This window comes from Hirundo rustica, chromosome 2, assembly GCF_015227805.2.
Source record: "Hirundo rustica isolate bHirRus1 chromosome 2, bHirRus1.pri.v3, whole genome shotgun sequence".
NCBI classification, from domain to species: Eukaryota; Metazoa; Chordata; class Aves; order Passeriformes; family Hirundinidae; genus Hirundo; species Hirundo rustica.
Genome location: NC_053451.1, coordinates 1,303,957 through 1,328,077, shown reverse-complemented (window position 1 = coordinate 1,328,077; position 24,121 = coordinate 1,303,957). Strand labels below are relative to the sequence as shown.

Here is a 24,121-nt window from a genome sequence, read left to right as displayed (position 1 = left end):
TAGGAAGGAAGTGAAACTGGACACGGAGTTGAAAATGAGGCGTGAGGCAATTTCAGAACTTTTCCCACCATTCCGTGCATGGCCTGGCATGTTCCGTCCAGAGGTTGGGTGTGGGTTTAGAGCTGGATCTTCACACAAAACAGGGAACCAAAGCTTCCTGAATGAAGGAGAAGTGGTGGGAGCAATGTGCTGATGTGTCTCCAGCTGATTTAATTCCTGTTCCTCTCTGTTTCCCAGAGATGATGCTCTGGGCTGCAGCATCCTGCTTGCTGAAGCAAAGTGACCACAAAGCTCCATCCTGAGGGCAAAAGTGGTTTATCCCTGCTGTAAATGAGAAAAGACACAGAGATCAACCCCACTCCTGCCACTTGGCCTCTTCTGCTGCTTATTTTTGCCAGTGAAACGATGTTATTTAGAGGGTGAGGCTTTGAGAGGTGGAGAGGTGAAAACCCAAAAATGTGAAAGAGAATAAGAAAGGTCTGCAGGGATTTTTATGCTCCTGGAGCATAATGGCTGTAAGACACTATGGCTGTAATTACCAATCAAAGCATTTTAACAATAAGTAATCCCCTAATTTAATATCCCAATGCAAAAATGGAGACCTATTGAGTGGTTTGAGTTTTCTGTGAGCTTGGATTACTGTTTTCAGGCTGGGCACCAGAAAGCAGCAACAACCCTTTACAAATACAAATTCAGTGCTGGTTTATCATCAAAAGACAGAGCACAGCCTCATGTTGCCCTCCCAAAGATGATTCCTAGTGGATTATCAGTGCCTGAGTGCACTGAGTTAGGGCACTTGGGCACACAGTTTAGTGGTGATCACGAAGGGTCAGGGTTAATGGTTGGCACGATGATCTTAGAGGGCTTTTCCAACCTTAATGATTCTGTGATTCTAAATAAGCCCGGGCTCAGCTGAGCTGGCATCTGGGTTTACACATAACCTGCATAAAACAGCCCCTCTCCACTACGAAGACCTGTGATTTTCCTGAGAAAATTGCTTTTCCTTCTTCGAGGGCATTGCTTTGATGGCCCTGGGAAAGATTCTTTTTCCCCAGGAATAGCTGATGGGGAACAATGGCAAACATGAGAGCCATGCCAGGGAGTGAGTGTTCATCTCTGAGTCACAGGGGAAATGAAACAGGAATTTGTGCCGGCTTTTAACTCCATGAAATACTTAATCCATTTGCTTTGCCCATCCACAAATGCAGATCTTAAATCCGGAAAGTCCCAACACTTGGAGGCATATAAACATGAGCTTGGTTAAGCTTTACACTGGCCCTTCAGAGAGAAGATGTCTATCTGGGAATGCGGGGCATAGGAAAGCTCCGGGAAAGGGCTCTGCAGCCAGGCTGGGAGAGCTGGGGGTTTCAGCTTGGAGAGGAAAAGCTTCTGTGAAGACCTCAGAGCCCCTTCCAATGCCTAAAGGGGCTCCAGAAGAGCTGGAGAGGGACAAAGACCCGGAGGGATAGGACAAGGGGAAATGGCTTCCCATGGCCAGATGGCAGAATTAAGTAGGATATTGGGAAGGAATTCTTGGCAGGGAGGGTGGGCAGGCCCTGGCACAGGGGGCCCAGAGAAGCTGTGGCTGCCCCTGAATCCCTCCAAGTGTCCAAGGCCAGGTTGGACATTGGGGCTTGGAGCAGCCTGGGACAGGGGAAGGTATCTCTGCCCATGGCAGGGGGTGGCACTGGCTGATCTTTGAGGTCCCCTCCCACCCAAACCATCCCATGATTCCATGATCTGGCCAGCACTTGCATGAGCAAAACTGTGCCATGAAGCCCCAGATCTCCCTGGATGCATCTAGACCATGCAAAATAAGGGTTTCTCCCCAATCCTTGCTGCTGCTGGCTTGGCAGGCACACTTTGCTGCCCATGTTTGCTTTTCGACATGCCCAGACTCCCAGAAATGCCATGCAGGGCTGGCCGAGCTCCTCTGACTCAGCTGCTGTGCCACGCTCGGCTGCTGGCGGTGGCGTGTCCCAACTCGGGCTGGAACACGACGCGGAACCCTGCAAGGTGGGAACGCCCTGGGCAGCCCCGTGCTGCCCTCCCAGCTCGGGGATGGCATCTGGGATACACAGCAGGACAGGGTAACTCCGTGGTTGCACAAGCTGAGGTGAACTTTGTTGACGCAGAGCACCTCCATGCCCCAGGTGAGGTGGATTAGCCAACCGCGGTCGGGAAGGAAGCACTGCCTGGGAGGTTTGTCTTCTGAGCATCCCTTTTCCCACCACAGAAGGCATTTCCCAGGGATAGGCTGTCCCTTGGACCAACCTGCTTCTGATCTCACCGAGACCGAAACAGAGCCCTTTGCCTTATCCACGTTTTCGTCAGCCCTCTGTGTCTCCTCATCCCAATCCTCCCCGAGGGTCTACTCACTCCTCACTGGGGTCCTGGGGACACCAGGTGCCATCAGGATGTCAGTGAGAGGTACAGGGGCATGGCCTGAGTGCTGTCCTCTGGACAGCTGGGAGGAGAAGGCATGTGAAGGGTTAACCCAATGCTGTGGGCTGTTGATCCCACGCATGCAACGTCCCACTGCAGCTGCACTTGGGAGATCCTCTCCTGCATGCTCCAGGGAGTCCTGGAGTGCCAGGACAGGCTCAAGAGCTCTTGTAACCGCCTGCATGATGGAATGGGAATGCTCAGGGAGTTTGGGAGCAGAACCAGGTCAGGGAGCATGGTTGGGCTGAGGGCTGATGGAGGAGCTGGAGAGGTCCCACTGGGGAGTAGGAAAATCTCCATCCTTGGAGGCTGTCAAGCCTGTCCTTGACAAAACCCGACCTGATGGAAGGTCAGGCTTGGAGCAGAGACAGCAGAGAACCCTGCCATCCCCAGTTATTCTGGGGATGCCAGGATGTGGTGCAGAGCTCATGCCCCAGTTCCTGTGGGTGCTGGTCCCACAATCCTGCCCTTTATCCTCTGTCTCACTGGGGTTTAGGGTTTCTCAGTGAGAGCTGAATTTCAGAGCAGAGGGCAGCCAGTGCAGCAACAGACTTCCCACACGCCCTAGAACCACGTTGGTGTGAGATGTTCACATCCCAACTCCTCATGGCTCTCATGGAAAATCACCAAATAGTTTGGGCTGGAGAGGACTTTAAAGTCACATAGTTCCACCCCCTGCCATGGGCAGGGACATCTTCCACTATCCCAAGGTGCTCCAAGCCCCAGTGTCCAACCTGGCCTTGGGCACTGCCAGGGATCCGAGAAAAGTCACAGCTTCCCTGAGCACCCTGTGCCAGGGCCTCCCCACCCTCACAGGGAGAAATTCCTCCCCAATATCCCGTCCATCCCTGCCCTCTGGCCATGGGAAGCCATTCTCCCCTGTCCTGGTCAGCACCAGGACTGAGCCTTGCCCAGAGCTGCCCACTTTCCCCCCGGCTCCATCTGCTGCCCTCCCTCCACGGTGGGGCAGGAAGCACAGAGCCAGGGTGGTGAGGAGGGTCTCCACTGTGCTGGGGATTCCCCAGCCCACACTGCTGGCCCTGTGGGGCACGGGAAGAAGCAGAGCATTGTAGCTTCATTGTGTCCCAAAATAGCGGCCTCCTTCCAAAGGAAAGGTCCACGGAGTGCCAATGTGCCGAGGGTTTCCTCCTGCCACAGGAAGGTGAGTGACTCATTCCTGTGTAAACTCGAGGCAATCCCTCTCCCTGGTGATTATCTATCTGGAGAGAAATCTCTATCCACTTCCCTTGGAAATACCTGCTCCCAAAATTATCTCTGCCTGGGGTTTCCTTATCAGATGATCTAATTGTTCTAAAAAATCACAGAGCCCTGAGGGTTCCATCTATGTCTCCAAAACTTTGCCATGGACACCCCATGATTGACGCATTGAAAGGGACAACTTGGACAGTCCCCGTGCCTGGAATCATCAGGAAACACCTGCAGGCTCTTAGCTAGGGGAAGGGTCTTCCTCATGGTGTTTCCTAACCAGGAAGAGGTAGATCCCAGTGGCAATGAAGCTCTCCTGTTTCTGCATGTGGGCTGTGGTTAATGACAGCTGCCAACCTGAGGTGAGTGCCGCTAAATGTCACCAGCTGGAGGGTTCAGAGTCCAGACTTACTGGATTTCATAGAAGGTTGTGGGCTGAAGTTCATTTGGAAGCTGAAAGAAAGGGATTTGACTTTCTGCTGTCCTCAGCAAAACTCAGCAGGACTCCCCCAGTCTGTGACAGGACCCATGAGGATCCACAGGAGACAGGGTCACAGTGCTGATCCATCAGAGGATCAGAGGATGACAGGATAAGTTGGGCTGGAAAGGATCTCTGGGGTCAGACTAAGTTATGCAGGGCTTTATTCAATTGGGCCTTGAAAAGCTCCGAGGACAGAGGTTGCACAATCTGCTTGTGGTGGAACAGTTTCTCTTATCTTCAGCCTGGAATATCGGTGGTGTCCGTGTCAGCAGCACTGCCAGGATAACCAAAACTTCCTCCAAGAGGTCTCCTCATCACGAGAGGAGAATAAGGCAGCAGTTCCAGGGAGCACCACCATCCCCTCTCCTGGAAAAGCCCTGCTGACACCAGGAGCAGCCCTGGGAGACATGGGGAAGGAGCCCTTGTATTGTCCTAAGCTGCTTTGTGCCCATTTGGGTGCTGCAGGTTTGGTCCATCCAGCTGGGAAAAGGATGCTGGTATGAAGGTTTGTGTTTCTGCAGAGGACACACTGCAGGTCCCACTGACCTTCCCATCACCTGTGTCACAGACTGCTCTCTCTCTGGGGATGATGGAATTTGTGTTCCCCTTCCCTCTCTCCTTGCCCAAACATCCTCTGCTCCTTAGGCACAGCCTATCCCTTCATTTAGAGATGGTCTCACAGATACCCATTCCTTTAAGCACGTGATTACTCTCCTCTTGTATTTAACTTGGAAACCCTTTCCTGTCATTCCAGGGCTTTTTTGGACAAAAACCATGCGCAGGACCAGCTGTAGGAGCTGGTCAAACAAACTCGATGCCTCCAAAGCTCGTTTCGCAAACTTGGACTTCCCAGGACTGCTTGGCTGAGGGCTAGGAGCAGATTTACATGAAATTAACGACTTGAGCAGGGGGAATTGGCTTCTGTTTAGCTCAGAATTGTCCATAGCTCCGTGTCCAGCTCACGGAGGACGTTGGACCTGGCACTGGTGACAGGCCCACTCCTGGCCAGGGGATCTCCAGCACTGGGAGTGCACACCCAGCATCCCCACGCTTTTGCTCCCCATCAGTCCCAACAGGGAGCCCGAGCCAAGGAGCCGGCCTGGGAGGCTCCGGATTAATCTCTGGAACGTGACATTTACATGCTGGGAGTGGTGGGAGAGATATTTTAACTGCAGTGGCAAAGATCCAAAGAAGAAACACCAGCCAGGCCCTAGATAACAACACTGGCCTCCTGACAAGGACTCCAGCTGGGAATGAGCCTCAGGGCTGGTTTCCCTTTTCGGGGTGGGACAAATCCATGCGGACCCAATTTCCCAACTTCCCTCTTTCTTCCGGCCGGGAAAACAGGGGTCACAGAACTCTCCACTTCAAGACTCCATTTTGGGTGTAATAGGTGTGTTAAATGAAAAAATACAGGAAAATGCAATTTTAAAATAAATAATAACGTTGGAGGGCTTTTAAAATGGAGAAGGTGAATTGCATCCATCCTCTGCAGGGAAGTTTTCCTGCCCAGGGCAGTGCTGGAGTCCCCATCCCTGGAGGGATTTAAAGCCATGTGGATTTGGGGACATGGGTCAGTAGTGGCCTTGGCAGTGCTGGGGGAATGGTTGTGCCCGATGGTCTTAAAAGTCTTTTCCAACCTCAGTGATTCCGTTATTTTTATTGACAATCAAAGCTGATCTAATGTTGGGTTTTTTCCAACAGGGTTTGTATCCATGGGGAAGCTGCTAAGGGACGACTTGAGTGTGGGAGGACGTCACCAACCTCCTCCCAAATGGCAGGAAGCAGGATGGGTCACCCAGGAGGCTTGCTGGGGCATTGGGAAGGTGTAGTGGTGCCCTCCCCATCCTCACCCACCCCTCAACCCTCCACGTGATCAGTTTGGGCTCTAAAAAGGACACTTGGCTTGATTCTTTCACCCATTTGAAGTGAACACCAAATGAAATTTGTTTGAATTTAGATGGACATCTCCAAGGGGGCTCCAGGCCTGGGCTAGACTCACTGGGGCTGGGCAAACCTCCTGTTTTCTGGGCTGAGCCAGATAAGGATGTGTGGCATCCATGGGGAGCAGTGGCTTTCTGGGGTGCAGGGCCATACCTGGGGTGTCTCAGCGGGAATCCCCCTGAGGACACAAGGGTTGTTTTGGAGCAGAAGGGGAAGGAAGTGATTTCAGAAGTCCCATAGTGAGAACAAGTATTTTTTTCTTCAAACAAAGAGGTTCCAGGGTGGGACCCTGTGCTGGTCTCCCTGGTCTCATTGCTGGGAGCTGGGAGCAAAAATAACGGCCCACAGAACTACTGGAAAATTACTTTTTCTCCAGCACCAATGGGAACTTGCTCCTGAGCCTCTCTGTGGTTTTTCTTTGCTGTGGACTTCATGAGGACAGGGTGAAAAATGGGAGACATGGGATGCTATGGGGGCCCTGCCGGCCCATCCCTTGAACCAATCTCCAGCTGGAGCTAAATCCATCGTGGTGCCAGGCTGTGTCTCCACCCCCAGGGTGAGCTGCTGGTGGGTCAGCTGAGCAGTAATCCCACAAAATTTGGGGGTGATTGGACCCCACAATCCAGCTGTCCATGCCCATTGAATTCCACCTTGCTGCTGCCAGGGTGCAGGCACAGCTGGGACCACTCCTGCACAGCTCCTGGGCAGCTCTGCAAATAGAGAAATGAGGAGAAAGGAGCCTTTTTTCAGGAGAGCCTCTCCCCCAGGACTATTTTAGGCCGGGACCATTATGTGGATGGGTCACTGCTGCTGGTTTTAGGAGGACTTGGTTTGAGGACGTGTGGACGTGTGTTTACTTGTGTTATTGAATGCCAGGATCAGTGCAAAACCTCCTTCCTCAGCGAGTTGTGTCCTCCAGGACAGCTCTTCCAGCAGCTCCTGCTGTTACAACTCACTCAAACCCTCTTGAATAAGACCTTGAATGGGTTTTGTTTGTTTTGGTTTGGGTTGGGTTGGGTTGGGTTGGGTTGGGTTTTTTGTTGTTGTTGTTGTTGTTTGTTTTGGTTTTTTGTTTTTTTTTCAATCTGTCTTATTTACTATTTTCTAGGCAGTCCCAGAGGAAGAGGAAGTGTCATGAAATTTGGCAGAAATCTCTGCATCTCTGCTCCTAAGAAAGGCATCAATGGAGTCAACAGAAGCAGAGACGACCCTGTCAGAGCTGACCTCGTTGAGCTTTGTGACTTTTTTTGTGAATCTGGGAACCCACGGCACACATAGCCCAAGCCTACGGGTTAATTTTAACACACGTGCCCTGGTGTGAGGTGTTTATTTATTTATGGTCTTTCTAGAAGCAACATTTTTGGCTACAGCGGGATGCTTGTGTTTTTAGGGCCCAGCAGGCAGATCCTGCTGCCTGGGAGGTCGTGGCAGCACCCCTACCCCTCTTTGCAAGCATCATCCTGAGGGGGGAAAATGCCCTTGGAGTCTGAAAACCCGTCCAGAAAGCCTGGGTTATGCAGGAGCTCGGAGGAAAAGTGAGTGGCACCTCCATCACCCTCCTGATGGTGAGGAGGAAGAGGGGAGAGTACATGCGCTCAGTGGAGAGGAAGTGAAAGCTGGGCAAAAAGAAATCCCCAGCCGCTGATGGAGAAGAGAAAATCCACACCCAGATGGCCACAGACACAGAGCAAAGCCCTCCCTACACTGAAGCAACGTGCTCAAGGCTCGATGCTTGCATCACATGCCTCGGGTCTCCTCCAATTCCCTCTTCCCCGCAGAGCACCACCCCAGACGGCAAATGTCCCCTGTGCCCTGTCTGCGCTCATTTGTCAGTTCCTGTTAAAGAGATCAGTGGGGAAAGGGTGGGAAAGGCAGCAGAGTGTGCTCAGCTGTGCTCAGCACCCATCCAGCACCACCTCCTGGGTGCTGCAGTCTCAGGGGTGGCAGGTGAAGACTCCCCCAGAGCGTGTGAGGATGAGGGATGGACAGAGGGACTGGCTCCTGGCACAGACAAGAGGAAATGTTATACCAGGGAGGTTTGAATTGGATATTCTGGAAGGTTTCTTGACTTTGAGGGTGGTCAGGCATTAGAACAGTCTGCCCAGGGAAGTGGTGGAGCTACAGTCCCTGGAACTGTTCAAGAAATGTGTGGATGTGGCACTTGGGGACACGGCTTAGCGGCAAACACAGCAGTGCCGGGTTAACAGTAGGACTCTGTGATCTTAGAGGGGTTTTCCAACTCTGTTTTCCAGCCCCAGCTCCCACCTCCAACCAACCCACCCTATTTTGGAGCTCGGGTGGCTGCTGGGAAGGTGATCCCCTGTCTCTCTCCAGCCCCACCTGACCTCATCTCCACACATCCCCATGGCACCATGAACAGAGGTTTCTTTCTCCAGCTTCATTGGCTTTTGCTGCCCCTAGAAGGTTGTGGATGGTCCTGAATAAGAACATCCTGGAGAGAGAATTCAGGCATCCTGGGAAGCTGCAAAATCACATCTGCTCCCATGGGATGTCCCTCCAGCAAGCCTAGTCACACAGGGCAGGTTTCTGTGTCTGTTAGGTGACTGAACATCTTTCCAGCCAGGAAATATCAAGGCGGGATCAGGGCATCAGTTTGCACTTGCACAGATTGAGGTGAGTGCTCACCCTCTCCTCTCCCACCAGCCAACACCAGGCTCAGCCCAACACTCCCAAACTCTCTTACTTGCTGCACCTATGGCTTTAAAAGCAAAATAAAACTAAAAAAAAAAAAAAAAAAACCAAACAAAAAACAAACCAACCAAACAAACAAAAAACAAACAAAAATAAGATATTTGATATATGCCAGCTTGTCTCCAGCACTTCTGCTGGTGTCTCCCTGCATGTTTGAGCTTCACCTGTGGGTGCAGCGCAGGCTCTGCTGTGGCCAGCCTGACCTTCCCGGTCCACCCATTCCTGTATCGCATTCCTACCCGCCAGTCAACATGGAAATGTTTTGAAAGCGTCTTAGAAACCTGCCGGGCTGCCAAAACAGTTGAAAAATGAAGCCGCGGAGGGAAACGTGGGGCTGCTTTCCAGGTCAGCTCGCTGGGTATTGCTTCTGTCTTCTGTGCTGCAGCTGCACAAATCATTTTCTTTTTAACAGGATTTAAAACATCTGCCTCTTCCTTGGGCTTGTTTGAGCTGCTGTGGAGCTGGAAAAAGGAGATTTGGGGTGAGGGAGGCTCTGGTTTTGGGTCCCCTGGGTGATAGGTGATCTGCGTGAAGGACAGAAATGAGTAAGGTGAGTGAGGGTTGACACCTTCCTTCCATCTCCCTCACACCCAAATAAGTGGTTAAATGTGAGAAAAAGCAAAGGAAGGGAAGGGAAAAGTTTTTCCTTGCAGTGAGCAGTGAAGCTGGTAAGCTCCTGCTTGCTGGAAGCTGCTGGGACTTCAACCTGGCTCGGAAAAGGTCTGATGGGAAGAGGACTCTCCAGGGGACCACTTCCCCGCTCCAAAGAAGCTTTTAGGAAAACATCTCCTCTGGCCTTCCAAAGCATCCAGCACCAAGCCGCCAAGCAGACCTCTCAGCTGGCCTGGACATAATTCATCACCCCTGGAGATGAGGAAGGCGCCTGCCTCTTGTTTTTGAGTTGTTTGGCTTTATCTCACGGAGGAAGAGCTGCGGGTGTTCAGACCTTGGGGGACCAGGCCAGATGGCGCCAGGCAAGGGCTGCTGAGCAGCAGCCATCACCCCACAGGTCACAGCTCACGCAAGGACAGCGACAACTCCCTGGACATCATCCACACATCCATCCGTCACCTCTGGACATCATCCCTCCTTGGGAGAGCAAAGGATTTGGAGGATGAGACCAAGGTGCTGTGGTTGGGTGAACCCAGATTTTGCCCAAGAAGTGTTTCCAAATCCGGGGGAGATGGGCTGAACTCAGCACCCAGGGCACTTCTGGGCAGCTGCACCCAGCTGAGCCTCACTCAGCAGCTCTGCCCAGGCACCTCCCTCCCTCTGGGCCAGCAGCAAGTCTGTCCTTCCTCCCTTATCAGCCCCAAATAGCTGCGATGTGATGTATTGTTTTCCCTCCTCAAACAAATTACATCAGAAGAAGGAAACAGGAATTTTTTTTTTGCTCTCTTCTGGCATGGAGATCCGTGAGCAAGATCTCTGCAGCCCTGTGTCCTTGCCAGGAGTTCATATCCTCTTAATGCCTCCTTAGCCAGCTGCCACTTTCTGCTGTTGAATAATAAATGCCATTGGTGTTCTTCTACTCCTCCATTGGGGGCTTCATGGTCCCCCCCAGCCATAGCCAGGGGGCCTGAGGACCCCCACAAGAAATCAGATCCAGCTGGGGAAGGAGGCTCTGGCTTTCACCCAGGGACACAGATGGGGAATGCCCGGGGGAATACTGGGGCTTGCTCGGCGCTCGCGGCAATGGAAGACATCTGGGCCACCTGCACACGATCCCGTGGGGCTGCTCCTGTCCAGGAACCCTCCAGACCCCCCAAATCTGAAGGGTTTTCACCCAGGTGAATGAGCCCCACCGGGAAGGTTGGGTTGAACCGGGCCACTGCTTCCCTTGGGCAGCAGCCACCTGCAGGAGAGGGCAGGCTGCCAAGGTGGTGGTGGCCCTCCACAGCTTCCTGCAGCTTCCTGGGGGGCTGCATCGTGCCAGGGCTCTGTGGGGACAGCAGCTCAAAGAACACACAGCAAGGAGCAAACCTGGAGCAAACCTTCTGCCATGTCCTCCTGGTTCCAGCAATGATAAAATGTCCCAACATCCCAGTCCTGCCATCAGTCCCAGCCCTAGCACCCGTGGAAGTGAGTCCAGACTCAGTCCCAGCTCCAATCCCATCCATGGTCCCATTCCCGGGGCAGAGACGTGGGAGGGGTCCTGTCCCTGTCCTAACTCCGGCCCCATCCTCGGTCCCATCCCCGGGGGAGGATTTGGGGAGCAATCGTCTGTCTCCAATGTCAGTCCCGATTCTGATGCTATTCATGCTCCCATTTCTGGAGGATGCAGTGGGTCTTCTGTCCCAGCCCTTATCCCGGTCCCATTCCCGGGGGACAAAGGGGAGAGCAGTCGGTGTCGGTCCCGGTCCCGGTCCCGGTCCCCAATCCCATCCATACTCCCATCTCCGGCGGAGAGAGCGGGGGGGGGGGGGGGGGGGGGGGGGGGGGGGGGGTTGGGGGGTGGTGGGTGGTGTTCCTGCTCTAGCCCTAACCCCAATCCCGATCCCATCCACAGTGCCATCCCGGAGGGAGAAAGAGAGGGGGCGGTCGTACTCCTGTCGCGATCCCAGCGCTCATCCCAGACTTGTTCCCATCCCGGCAGGAGAACTCCTGTCCCGTCCCCGGGGGAAAGGGCGGTCCCAGCCCCGGGCGGGGCGCTTCTGGCCCGGCTCCTGCCCCGTCCCGAGCGCGTTCCTAGCGCCGGGAGGGCGGTGCAGCCCCACGCCCGCCCCGTCCCTGCTCACACGCGGCGGCACCGGGAGCGGCGGCACCGGGAGCGGCGGCACCGGGAGCGGCGGCACCGGGAGAAGGTCCAAAGCCGGGCATGGCGCGGCCTCCGCCGCCCTCCTGAGCGGGGCGATCGGCGCTGACCCCCCGGCACGGAGCCCCCGGCTCGGCATCGCCCGGTGAGCGCGACCGCGGCGGGCGGGGGACCATGGAGAGACCATGGAGAGACCAGGGGGGGATGTCCTGGGGGGTGTCCAACCTTCCGTGTCCTGCCCACGACAGGGAAGGACGAGCGGCGACCCCCAGAGTCGAGTGGGAAACTCGTGCATGGGGTGGGAGTGGGGACACGGGTGGGGGGGACACGCAGGAATAGGGGACATACCCCCGTGTGCACATACTCACGGACACGAGCGCACACATGCACGTACTCGCGGTGGTGGCGCTTGTTGCTGTCTGGGTGACAGGGGTGACACACGGTCCCGGTGCACCCCAAGCAGGGAGTGGGGCACTGTATGTACAGAGCCGAGCCCCGACTCTCCTGCTCTCCTCCTCCTCTCAACCCCACTAAATACTGCCGCTAGAACTCCCCCAAAGTGCCCCAAGGCAGGGCAGTGGGAGCAGCAGCCGGCAGGGAGTCGCCGGCACAATTGATTCAAGCTGGGCACTCAGGGAAGCCTTCTGCTCCTTTTGCTCCTCTTTACCTGAATTACTGGGGTTTTTTTATGCATTAATTCACAATAATATCTTTGCCGCTCAGTTTCTCCTTCCCCGGGGAATTCACTGGCTGTTTACCCGTGATTTCCCGTACACAGCTCGGGTTAAACCGTGGAGCTGGCTCCCTGCTTTGCTCCCTGTGTTTTTCCACCTCTTTGCACGCTGGGCTCCCTGTGTAATTTCTCTGGGAGCATTTTAATTTACACTGCGATGGGTGATACTTTGATTTCAAACTCTTTGACTCCTTCTAGCAACTCCTAGCCTCCAAAACACCGTTCTTCCCGGAGCTGGGCACTGGCTGGCATCACTGCAGGAACAACTTTAGGGGCAAAACATCATATTCCTCTGTCTGTTCCAGTTTTCTTATCAGTTTATTGCAAAAGCCATTTGGCTTCCTGCCTTCCTGTACTCGAGGTGAGAAGCAGCAAACGCTGCTCTGGAGGACCACCGACTTTGGGGGATAGTGGCCCTAGCTCGTGGTCGCTGCTGTCAAAATTGGTCTGTTTCATCACCACCAATTTCCTCTTGTTTTCCCTCACGGAAAGGGTGGCTGATGGGTTAAGGAGCTCCGGTGCAAAGGGAGAGACCCCAAAATGCGCCGAGCCCCAGAGCGCGGCCGGGTCCCAGGGCTCAGTGGGTTATAAAACGCCCAGAAGGATTTCTGATGGCCATGGCACCAAGTGACTTTATCCTGTCTCTGCCCAGTGTGATTTTTATCTCGGGCTGTTGACATGAAGCCAAAGCCGTGAATAGTTCTCTGGCAGCGGAGCGTGCTGCCGGCCACGCTGGGCTCCCTCCTCAGTGCCGAGCAGCCCCCACTAAAACCTGAACAGGAACCACCCATGAAGCAAAGACCCTATTGCCTCCATGGGGTGCTCCCTGTGGAGCAAGAAATTATCCCCCAAAGTCCACCCCCTGCGGAGTTTTCTGGTGGTGCTGTGTGATTGTGTTATCCTGGATGCCCCCCAGAGTGCCTTTGGGTTTTCCAGGCATTCCTTGGTGTCGGGTGTTTCTCTAACACCTGGATGTGGGCAGGAGGTCTCCATGGAAATGTCCCTTCTCCCAGATACGGAGCTTGTAGGGTTAGCTATAGGATTACCTGGCCAGAAACTGGTCCCACACTCTTTTTTCTGACTGTTGCTTCCTCCAGTGAGCATCAAAAGGTCATGGAGGGCTGAACCAAAGTGATAGGAACACCACCTTTCCACCTCCAGGAAGCCTAAAGGATGCAAGTGCTGTTTCCCCTGTGGAGTAAGTAAAACTGGAAGTTTGGATCCACCCCAATCCCACAGCAGGGACCAACAGGCAGGGAGCATCACCTCTGCTGAAGCAGGAAGGGAAGTGTTGATGAAGGGATTAAATACTGGCCAGGGCTGATGTTTCCTTCCAGAAGGATCCATCCCCAGAGCCCTGCCTTGCTGGGAATTGAGTCAGGTTCAACTGAATGAAGGTGGCCTTAATTACCGATGTCACCGAAGGTTTTAATGCTTTTGAAATTCATGTGATTCACAGATTTGGTTAATTCCGATTGATTTCCCATGGTGTGGAGCAAGGCAGGAGGTTTTGGTAGCCCTAGGAAGCGAAGGCTGGAAGGGGGATTGATTCAGGGAGGAATTCAGGGGCTTTCTTGGGGGAAACCAGAAATTCCCAGAAGTGACTTCTCTCAAGGCAAAACATTTTATTTGACCTCCAAACAAAGCCGTAAAGTTCTTTTAAATTTGGTATATCTTTTCTCCAGACTCTCTCTCCCCTTTTTAGCTTGGATCAAGTTAATGAAAAACCCTCTAGGGAAACCAAAACACACCCAGAAAAAGTATTTTTCATGGAGAAAACAAATTCAACTCTGCTGTTTCTCAGCCTGGCGACAGGAGGGGAAACTGAGGCACGTGGCTGCTTCAGTGGAGCAGCTCCATTTCTGGAGTGGTGCTGCCCTCCAAAGGTGCTTTTTTTTTGGGACAGAAACAAATTCTTTGCTAGGTTTTGGTTTAAATGAAGTGTTCTGGCTATTTTGGGGATGGAGGAAGGGGTAGATCACACCCATCAGGGATAAAGAAGGGATTTTGCCTGGCAGGGAGATGGATAAAGCCCTTTAAGGTTCTTGGCTATCCTGGAAATGAATTTTGGAGGTGTCCTGCCTTGGGATTGCTGGGGAGAGGTGCTGGGGATGGTGGAGCTGGGACAGCTGGGGAGGTCCTCAGCCCACGCTGGTGGCCAGGGCCAGCCCAGAGGAGAAAGGCTCTGAAGGTCAGCGTGGCAGAAAGGATCCAAAGGGAAAGGGCAGATGGAAACCAGGCAATTTGGGCAGGCTCAGATTTCAGCCGGATCCTGTCTCATGGCTCTGAGCAGACAGGCTCGGGAGCGTCCGAACGCGCTGCCTGTTTGCTTTTGGTCACAGAGGGTTTCAACCACAATCCCAGAGCAGTGAAAAACGATTCCAGGTCGTCTGCTTCCCAGAGTCTCGAGTAGCTCCTGATCCCGAGCGAGGATTTTGATGAGTCTACTAAATGCCTCTGAATTAGGGCAGGGAAAACACCCACGTTTCTCCATGTGTCCTTTGGAAGCGAGTCAGGGAGAAGATGCGGTGAAGGATCGTGGTTTCCACCTCCAGCATAAAACAATGGGAGCTGTGGCAGAACCAAGGGCTGCCTCTGTGAGGTCCTGCTGGTAATTTAATCCACATTAATTATTTGGGAAGGCAAATTAAGTCTCATCAGCCCCCTGTGAAAACGTCTCCATCGCAGCCGTGGTTTGGTTGCGCTTTGTTGCCTTCAGTGACTTTGCTGCTGCCTGGCAAATTCCTGAGCACGAAACATGGCTGGGACGGCACTGGGGATGCTGAAAAATGGAGCAGAAATCAGAAGTCAAGGCCTTGACCTGGCAATTCAGTGCCTGTCCCGTGGTGTCCTTGTGGAGTGCTGCCCATCCCTCAGCTGCCCATGACCTTCTCCCATGACATCCCCCTTCTTTCCCATACTGGCTGATCTCAATATCCCTGGCAGATACAGTTACAGGGGCATTTTGGGATGCTGACTTCACGTGCACATGCCTCTGGGTTCTTAATTTGAGGGCAGGGATCTGCCCAGGCTCCTCTCGTCACCAGGCTCCTCTCCTGTACTGCCTTCATCCACTGGCACTGAGGGTACGTGTTCTCTGGGAAAAACCTCCAATGTCCCATGGGATAAACAGGTCCAAGGCCACACTGCAGAGAGAAAGATGGTCCAGCCATTTCCCGTGGTTCAGCATGGAGGAAACTGTGTGTGGATGGCTGGAGGGCACCCAAAAAGCTGAGCCTGGTTGCCTGCATCCGATGCCAGAGGGAAAAACCTCCCACTGTGACCTCAGAAAGGGCTGGGAGATGAAGGGATGAGGCAGATGCAGGTGGTTCTCACCAAAGCCTTGTGGTTTGCTTTTGGGGATCACAGAAGAGTTCATCCTGCTTGGCATCCTCAGGGATTGCTGCTGCTGCCGCCCCGCCCCCCATCCCTGCCGGGGGCGCGGGGTGTCGCAGTCGGAGCTGGAATTCGTGCCAGCCGTGGGCACAGCAAAGGGCAGTGCCAGCTGCCAGCTCTTGTGCCTTGGCTGGCCCTGGCCTCTCCAGCTCGCTCCCTGTGGATGTGGCGAGGCTGGAATGAGGGGGTGGACTGCAGCCACGGGCCCAGCACACACAGCAGGTTTTGTCCTAGGGATTCTGGGCAAAAATAGGGTAAGAAAGGAAAAAGAAAGGCTTTGGCATTCCCAGAAGGAAAAGAAGGGAGAGCACGACAGCAAGGACAAGGCTCCATTCAAACCAAGCAGCAGACACTATTTGCTCCTTGTCCTGAAGATGGAGATGAGGAACTTGGCACACCCCTGGGCAGCCGGAGGAGATTCCACACCTCGGCTTACGGATGGAGCGTGGTTGGGTTTTCTCGCTGGGGTCTCAGAAGCCTGTGGGAAGATGAGCTGGAATTCAGGGTGATCTCCCCCCTTCAGTGCTGGGTTATGTGCAGATGGAGAAATCCCATGCGTCTGGGACTCTGTAACGCTTCCCTGTGCCTTTTAGAGCATCTTGTGTGGCTTCCCTCGGCCACAGTGGCCTGTCCAACCCGTCTCATCGGCTGCCAGGTCTGCGGGCCACCTCTCTCTGCCTGGCCACAGATCTGCAGAGGTCAAAGGGAAGGAAGAAACTGCGGAGAACAGCAGCTGGAAAATGTTTTCCCATCTGCCAGAGCTCTGTTAACCCTCTCCATCCACGGCCACACTGCTGGGGGCTCGGGGGAAGCAGGATGGGGGCAAAGCGGAAGTGAGTGCAGGAAAACCAAAACCCCAAGGCCAGGACAGTGCTGGCTCCTGATTTTCATCACGGAGGGGTTCTCAAAGTTATACTGGGGTTTTTTTCAGATGTTGCAGATTAGTTGGGGTGTGAGTGTGTGTGGGGTTTCCTCCCCTGTCCTTGGGAAGTGTGAGCCTCAGCCCGCACCATTCCAAGGGGAAAGAAGCAGGATGGGAGAAACATCAGCAGGGATGGTGTCAGTGCACTTCTGGACAGGTTGTGTGAGTCCCAGGAGCAAGGACTGGAGTTATCCCCTTGTGATGGGCTGGAAGCATCACTTCATCCCTTCTCCCTCAGCGAGCAGTTGCCAAGGTGCTTTGTACCAAAGTGCTTTACTTTGGTGAGAGTTCATCCAGGCTGGCAGCTTCAAGGAGACTTGAAGCTGGAGCTTCAAGTCATTGCCTCCTTCCCTACAGGACCCGAGTTGGAGGTAGGGGCAGGATAGCTCTGGATCTGGTGTTTGTTTTGCAAGAAAGGGCATGGCGACACTGGCCCTCAGCATAGTGGCACCATGTTAGAGCTGAGCCCTTTACCTGAAAAGGCTGGGATTGCTCTTTTCCACTTCTTAAAATCCTGGTGAGGTTTGGGTCAGTGTACATCCCACACACTCATCCCAAGGGCCCCTTTCCTCAGACCTTTTCTCCTGCAGGAGTTCCTGGTGCCCGAGCTCCTGGGCTGGATTCATCTCCCTGTAACCCCCCACTTCCACAGGCTTCCCGTAAGGCAGGGAACAGCAGGGAGATCCAACCGGCTTCTCTTACGGGAAGGGAGGAAATGCATTTTAATTTGATTCCTGACCCATGGACTCGCTCGGAGATCGGGTGTCAGCAGAGACCAGGGCACAAAAGGGCCCTTGTCCCTCCTCACAGAGAGGCCAGGCTCTGTGTGTCTGCAGAGACCCTTTCAAGGCCATTTTTCTGCTCCCAGCTAACCAGTCCCGTGCAGAGAGCAGCTCTGCACAAGCAGGGCTCGAGGCCAGGGAGCACTGTGACCTGGCCACCATCAGCCCAACACTAAACCCATTAAAGACATCGGCCTCATCAACAGCCAAGCCAGGCAGAGCCCCTGTGGTGGAGACCATGCTCCTTTTGCCAGGGTTTGATTACAGCGTGTGGTGAGGTTTGCCCTACCCAAAGGAACTGAAGATCTCTGCACTGGGGGCCAGTGATGAGGATTGCTTGCTGGAATTCCACTTTCTAATCCTTTCTTTCAAATTTTCCAGCTGCTGGAATTTAGCAGGACGCATTTTTAATGGTGCTCAGCTGAGTCACTTCTCATGGCTGGTTAAACACAGAATGGAGCATCTTTCCTGTTCTGTGATGCACGAGACCAAATTTTTGTGTGAACCTGGTGGGAAGGGCAGTTTGAGACATTGAACTGGGCTGCAGGAGGTCTGAGGTGGACTCCCACATGTAGCCTGGGGTTTGTTGGTGACTTTAAAGCAGCTCAGTTCTTCCTCTGTACTCCATATGCAGAATGAAGTAAAATAAATAAATAAATAACCTCATAATTCCTCCATGCCAGGAGCTACTCAGTTGTGTCATGAACACCATGAGGCCACGGTGTCCATGGTCAGTGACGTGCTGCCCTCTTGAGCCATTGTCTCCATGTCCTTTACAGCGTCTTTGCTTTCCCCTCAGGGTGATGGAGAACCTCACAACTCCTCCATCCTGGACCAGGATCATCAACAGCTCCTCGGACCCAGGTGGCACAGATGACAACCCCTACAAGTGCGTATTTGATGAGGACTTCAAATACGTCCTGCTGCCCGTCTCCTATGGCATCGTGTGCGTGGTGGGGCTCTTTCTCAACCTGCTGGCCCTCTACGCCTTCATCTTCAGGATCAAGACCTGGAACGCCTCCACCACCTACATGTTCAACCTGGCCATATCCGACACGCTCTACGTGGTCTCCCTGCCCCTCCTGGTGTACTACTATGCCATGGGGGACAACTGGCCCTTCAGCGTGGGGCTGTGCAAGATTGTCCGCTTCCTGTTCTACACCAACCTCTACTGCAGCATCCTCTTCCTGCTCTGCATCAGCATCCACCGGTTCCTGGGCATCTGCTTCCCGCTGAAGTCGCTGCAGTGGGGCCACGTGCGCCACGCGCGCAGGGTGTCGGTGGCGGTGTGGGCGGTGACCGTGGTGTGCCAGTCCCCCGTGCTCTTCTTTGTCACCACCAGCGTCAAGGGCGACACCATCACCTGCCACGACACCTCCAGCAAGGACCTCTTCGGCCAGTTCGTCATTTACAGCTCGGTGATGCTGGTGCTGCTCTTCTGCATCCCCTTCCTCATCATCATCGTCTGCTACTGCCTGATGGCCCGGCGGCTGCTCCAGCCCACCCGGGGCATCTCCCGCCTGTCCCGCTCCAAAAAGAAGTCGGTGAAGATGATCATCATCGTCTTGGTGGTCTTCATTGTTTGTTTTCTTCCCTTCCACGTCACTCGCACCTTGTACTACTCCTTCCGGAGCTGGGACCTGAGCTGCCAGACCCTCAATGCCATCAACTTGGCCTACAAGGTGACTCGTCCCCTCGCCAGCACCAACAGCTGCTTGGATCCCATCCTGTATTTCTTAGCGGGGCAACGATTTATGAAGTTTGCGGGCAGCAAAATGCCAGGGAAGCCTCAGAATGAGGTGGCACTGGGCATCGTTCCCAACAGTCACCTGGGAACCAGCAGCGACACGGTCACGCTCTCCAAGGATCTGAAATCCTAGCTCTGCTCTGCAGCAGAAGGGTTTATCCTGGATGTGAAGGGAGGACAGGATGCTCTGGGGCCCGAGGCTTTGGGTGTTTGGGGTGCCTGGGCTTGCACCCGCTCCGGCGTGGTCTGTGTCCGACGCGCTCCTCTGCTTGTTTTTGCTGTATTTTTTTCAGGAAGATGCAGCTGCGGTCGCACATGTGAACCCTGATCTCTGGCTCTGCATCCCAGCCTGCCCCTCTGATCAACGCTGAGGTGACCAAATCTGGGGAAAAAAGTCGAGCCCTGAGTGCCTTGGATCATTTTCCAAAACAAAAGCGCCGTGTGCAAAAGGTCCCCCTAAAGAATTCCGCCTGCAGATTGCCTGGCACAGGGGGGGCTGGAGTTCCTCTGGGCCTTGGCAAGGCAGGAAAGGCTTTGGGTGGACAAGGAGAGTCAGCTGCAGTTCTGCTGAACAGCTTGATGCAAATGTCAAGGACAAGTATCACCCAGAGCGGGAAAGGGTCTCCCACAGCTTTGCATCCCTGAAGAAATGCTCTCCCAGCTTCAAGCTGGCCAAGCAGGGATGGGATTCCCAGCTCCTGTCCAAGGGCTGGCTTCTCATTAACCAGGGTGCTGGTGGACATTCCATCCCACTGGAGTGCACTGGTAGCAGCCCACTGGAGTTTTACTGGTACCATCGAGCAGATCCCCCATAGGTTTCTCCAGCGGGGCCAACATCTTCCAAAAAACCCATTAGTGCTTCCCAACAGCAACAGTCACCCTTTAAAAGCTTTTAGGAACCTACAGCTTCCAGCTGCTGGCTTTAATAATCATCTCCAGCTCATTAAAATTTAAGGTGAGCTCTTCATGTCTTGTTTTTAACCCCCTTCCTGGTGACTCATGTTTCCAGCCCAGCAGCAAAGACGAGTGTTGATCCCCTCAGCTGAGCGCCGCTACATCCCCAGTGCTGCCCCTCAGAGGTGACAAAATTTGCCAGCACTAAACCCTGGGTTGAGGAGCTGCAAGTGATGCTGAGCTTAACTCCGTTCTGCCTGTATTTGGAAAAAATGTCCACAAAACATTTCACCAGAAGGTGCTCTTGGTGTTTTTCCCTGTAATTGTCGTGTCAGAGAGCCCAGAGCTCAGGTCTATGGTTTCCCTGCCAGGAAGATTCCTCCTCCCAGAAATGAAAATTTCTTGGGCTGCAGCACTGGAAGAGTGGCATTTTGTAAAAGCTTTATTTCAGGACTAGGCAAACACATTTGATGTTGGCTTAGGCCAAGACCTCGGACCACTCCTTAGTTTCTCCCATCCTTCCTTCTTGTGGTTAGGTGGAGACAAAGCCACGTCACCATGTCACCAGTTGTGTTCAGTCACGGGTGACTGGGACCATTCAGGACTAACTGGGAGGTTCCTGTGGTCCCACCCCCAACGGGGAGCTCTTGCCCCAACCAACAATGTCACAACCACAGGAGGCAAAGGCAAATAGGACTTTTATAGGGTGGTTCATCCCACCCTCGACTGTGTTCAGGATAGGACTGGGTTAAGACCAGACTTGCGCCTTTATTCCTTTGTTCTCATGAAGGGAGCTTGGCTTTATGGTGAGGGTCATGGCACGGTCACTGGGGCGAGACAAATAACTGGGAGAAATGAATTCAGCTGGGGCACTGAGCTGGTACAAGCATCACTCCAGGCCAGGCCTCGCCCGCTCTCCCACGCTTGCCAAAAAGCAGCGTGGACACGTTACGTGCTCTGAATAACTCAACAAAAACATACCCAAAGTTTCCTCCTGAGGTCCTGCTTGGAAATCCCACTTCCCTCTGGGCTGGCTTGGAGCCACCACCCTGGGCAGCACTGCCAGTGCCATCAGGGGTGTCCCTGTGTGATCCTCATCCCCAAGTGACACCACTAGCCAGATGCAGAGCGGTTGGAGAGGTACCAGCTGGAAATTTAGCTCTAGACTTTTGTTTTGTTTTGTTTTTGTTTGTAAAAGCACTAACTTATACTAGAGAGAAAAAAAAAAAAAAGGTGAGTTTTATGACAGTGACTGTACATTTTTATTTTTGTAACATGCAAACACCTCAGATTTCTGATAGTAAATGGGTTTATTTCTACTACAAGCACTTCTTTGCCGTCTCGTCTGGTATGTACAAAGATGGGTATTGGGGGTAGAAACTGGGTTGTTGGAAATATTTTAAGCTCTAGGTACAGATGTCAGATGTCCACTCCTCTGTGAATCGTGATCTCCATTTAATTCAATGAATTCAATCTCCACTCTTTGTTCAAGATTTTCAGGGGGCTGCTGGTGCCAGCAGTTTTGGCAAAACCCAGGTGCAGAGACAGCTCTGTGGTCATGGCAGGGTTTCAAAGGGGAAAAAACCCCTTGGAGCATGACAAATTCAATAGCAAACCATTTTGGTTGAGTCTCCATGGTCTTGGTAGCTTCTCCTAGGCTGCTCTTGTTGAAGACTAGAAGAAATTGCTAGATTAAGTAATTAATTAACAAATCTCAAAACAATTAGTCTGCCATCCCATGGATCTTTTTTGTTTTTCTGGTTCTCCCAGCCACCAAACCAAGATGTTAGAAACCTCTGGTTTTCAGAGGTTCCTCACCTTTCCCTGCAGACACCAGGAAGTTTCCTGAGCCTAACCACAGTCCACATGAAAAAATACATTTGGTTTCAATTTAGTTTTCATTTGGTTTGCAATTTATCTTGATCCCCAGCCTGGCTTTCACTGGGCCTTTCTCTCTCAGTGAAACAAGGCTCAGGACACACTCAGCTCCATGGATGTGTTAATTCCAAACTGTGGACAAATCACCTTGCAATCTGCTCAGGAATAATCTGAGCAGCTCACAAAGAAACTTCCAAGGGATATGGATGATGCCTGCAAACACGATCTTGTGGAAATCACTGCTCTATGCATCCTGGGAAATGTTCAAGACCAGGCTGGACAGGGCTGGTGCAAGGTGCCCCTGCCCAGGGCACAGCGGTTAGAGTGAGATGATTTTTAAGGTCCTTTCTAACCCAAACCTTCTGCGATTCCATGACTCTCCAGTTCTATGAGTTCCTTCACTTTTCATCCTGAAGTTGTTTTCAAATCAGTTTACCCTTGGTGTCCCAGCAATGTCTTTAAGGGGCAGCCACAGTCACTCCTCACCCCACTGTGGGACAGAAGCCCTTCATGGTCCCCTGCACCAGGGCAGAAAGCTTTGCTTTGCTCACTCTTTTCAAGAAATTTGCAGCCCTTAGAGCTGCCAAAACACAAAGTATCAAAAGCATAAAGCCAAAGAAATAGCTTTAGAGAAATAGTCAAAAAAATAGCCAAAGAAATAGCTTTGTGAACTATTTATTCTGTGAGCCCCAGAACTGCTAAAATAGATATCCCAGGATGCACCCTCTGAAAAGCCCCTCTTGATTTTCAGGCCAGGTTTTGGGTCTCCTTCTGGGGCACTGCCCAGGGATCAAGGGCTCATATGTGAATAGGTTTAACTTCTGGGATTTAGAGCATCATTCCCAAATCTTTACTGTGATGACTATGCACAGCTCATACCAGCACTGAGTCAGCCAAACCCAAGAATGAGAATTAAGGAAGAAAAACAACCACTGATGGGGAGCGCAGAGGTTGAGCAGAGAAACAAGCAGAAAAAAAAGCCAGCCAGCCATGCCAAGTGGTTAGAAACCGCTTTTTCTAAATATCCCTTAGCACAGGGAGTAGGAAGAGAAAGTTAAGAGCACTGATGGTTTCCTGCCAAGGAGACAAATCTGCCACATGGGCTGGAGGGATGCACACTTCTTCTGGACCTTCCCAGCATCCAAGTGGAGAGCTTTTCCTTCCTGATCATGCCTGTCTAGGAAGTAGACCCTTAATGGGACAGTGGCAGGCAACAGGCCATGTTGTCACTGTAAACACTTGGTGGATCCACTTCTTCCAAGTCCTGTCTCCATTTTTCTTCTGGGTTTCTGTCTTGAGGCTGGATTATCCAGAGGATCAAGTCTGTGTGCCCCTCCAAGTCATTTCTGGTCTGTTTGGCCAGCTTGATTCAGGGACAAAGCCGCTGCACTGTTGAGCTCCTATGAATTTCATGGGAAATTGTGACATGAAGGAGAATGAGCCAAAAGAATTGTCACATCTCAAAATCTGTTTTAGACACCAGAGAATCCTCCCCTGTTCCACAGCCTGAGGTGAGAGTGGGAGAGTGTCCCTCACACCATGACGGGTGAGGGAAGGTGACAGGCCCAAAGCCACCCAGCAGGCCAAAGCTGTGTTCAAACACGGGGGCAATTCCCAAATCCCACAAACCAGTATTATTGCAGAAATTCCCCCACTATGGATAGGCCAAGGCAGCAGTTGCTCAGGGAGAAACCAAACCAGTGGGTGTTGGAAATAACACGCCAATCACCCAGCACTGTGAGGAGTTTATTTGAAGACTTTCGTGGCTTCAATACCAATATTTGCAGACTCTGGCAAATAAATGCTCAGGGAAAACCTGAAAGTTTGAAATACCTTTTTTTTGAAAGAATTATTTCTCCTCAGATACCTGCAGTTTTAAGCCCTGCCTAAGCACCAGCATTTTGGGGAGCAGCTGGACTGTGCACGTGTAGGCACACATGCATGCGTTGTATATAAGTACACAGATGCCCACAATCCCACTTCTCCATGCTCCAGGTTTGGAGAAGGGTTGGACCCTCAGGCCTATTGCCTGATCTCCCAAGGGCAGAGGAAAGCATTCAGAACAGCCAAAAAAAAATACCAAACCCCAAAACCTAATTTACATTCCCAGCCCCCCTTGAATCCTGGGGGAGCCTCTAGATGCCCTCAAACCTTCAAACTTGGAAAGGGAGGGGCGAGGGGTTTCCAGCTGAGTTCTCAGCCTGTGGGGGAGATGGTGGAAGGTAC

The 24,121-nt window shown here is 52.8% G+C and overlaps 1 protein-coding gene across 1 annotated transcript; it reads left to right on the top strand.

Moving 5' to 3' along the window:
* The first annotated feature begins 11,567 nt into the window (after positions 1 to 11,567).
* On the top strand, positions 11,568 to 21,636 carry P2RY2 (purinergic receptor P2Y2). The gene is made up of 2 exons (XM_040056414.2): positions 11,568 to 11,688; positions 18,176 to 21,636. Exon 2 carries the CDS (start codon positions 18,180 to 18,182, stop codon positions 19,254 to 19,256), a length of 1,077 nt encoding a protein of 358 aa, XP_039912348.1. The 5' UTR covers positions 11,568 to 11,688; positions 18,176 to 18,179; the 3' UTR covers positions 19,257 to 21,636.
* Positions 21,637 to 24,121: the final 2,485 nt, after the last annotated feature.

Coding starts and splice junctions, on each gene's coding strand:
- P2RY2 (XM_040056414.2), top strand. CDS start 18,180: ATGGAGAACCTCACAACTCCTCCATCCTGGACCAGGATCATCAACAGC.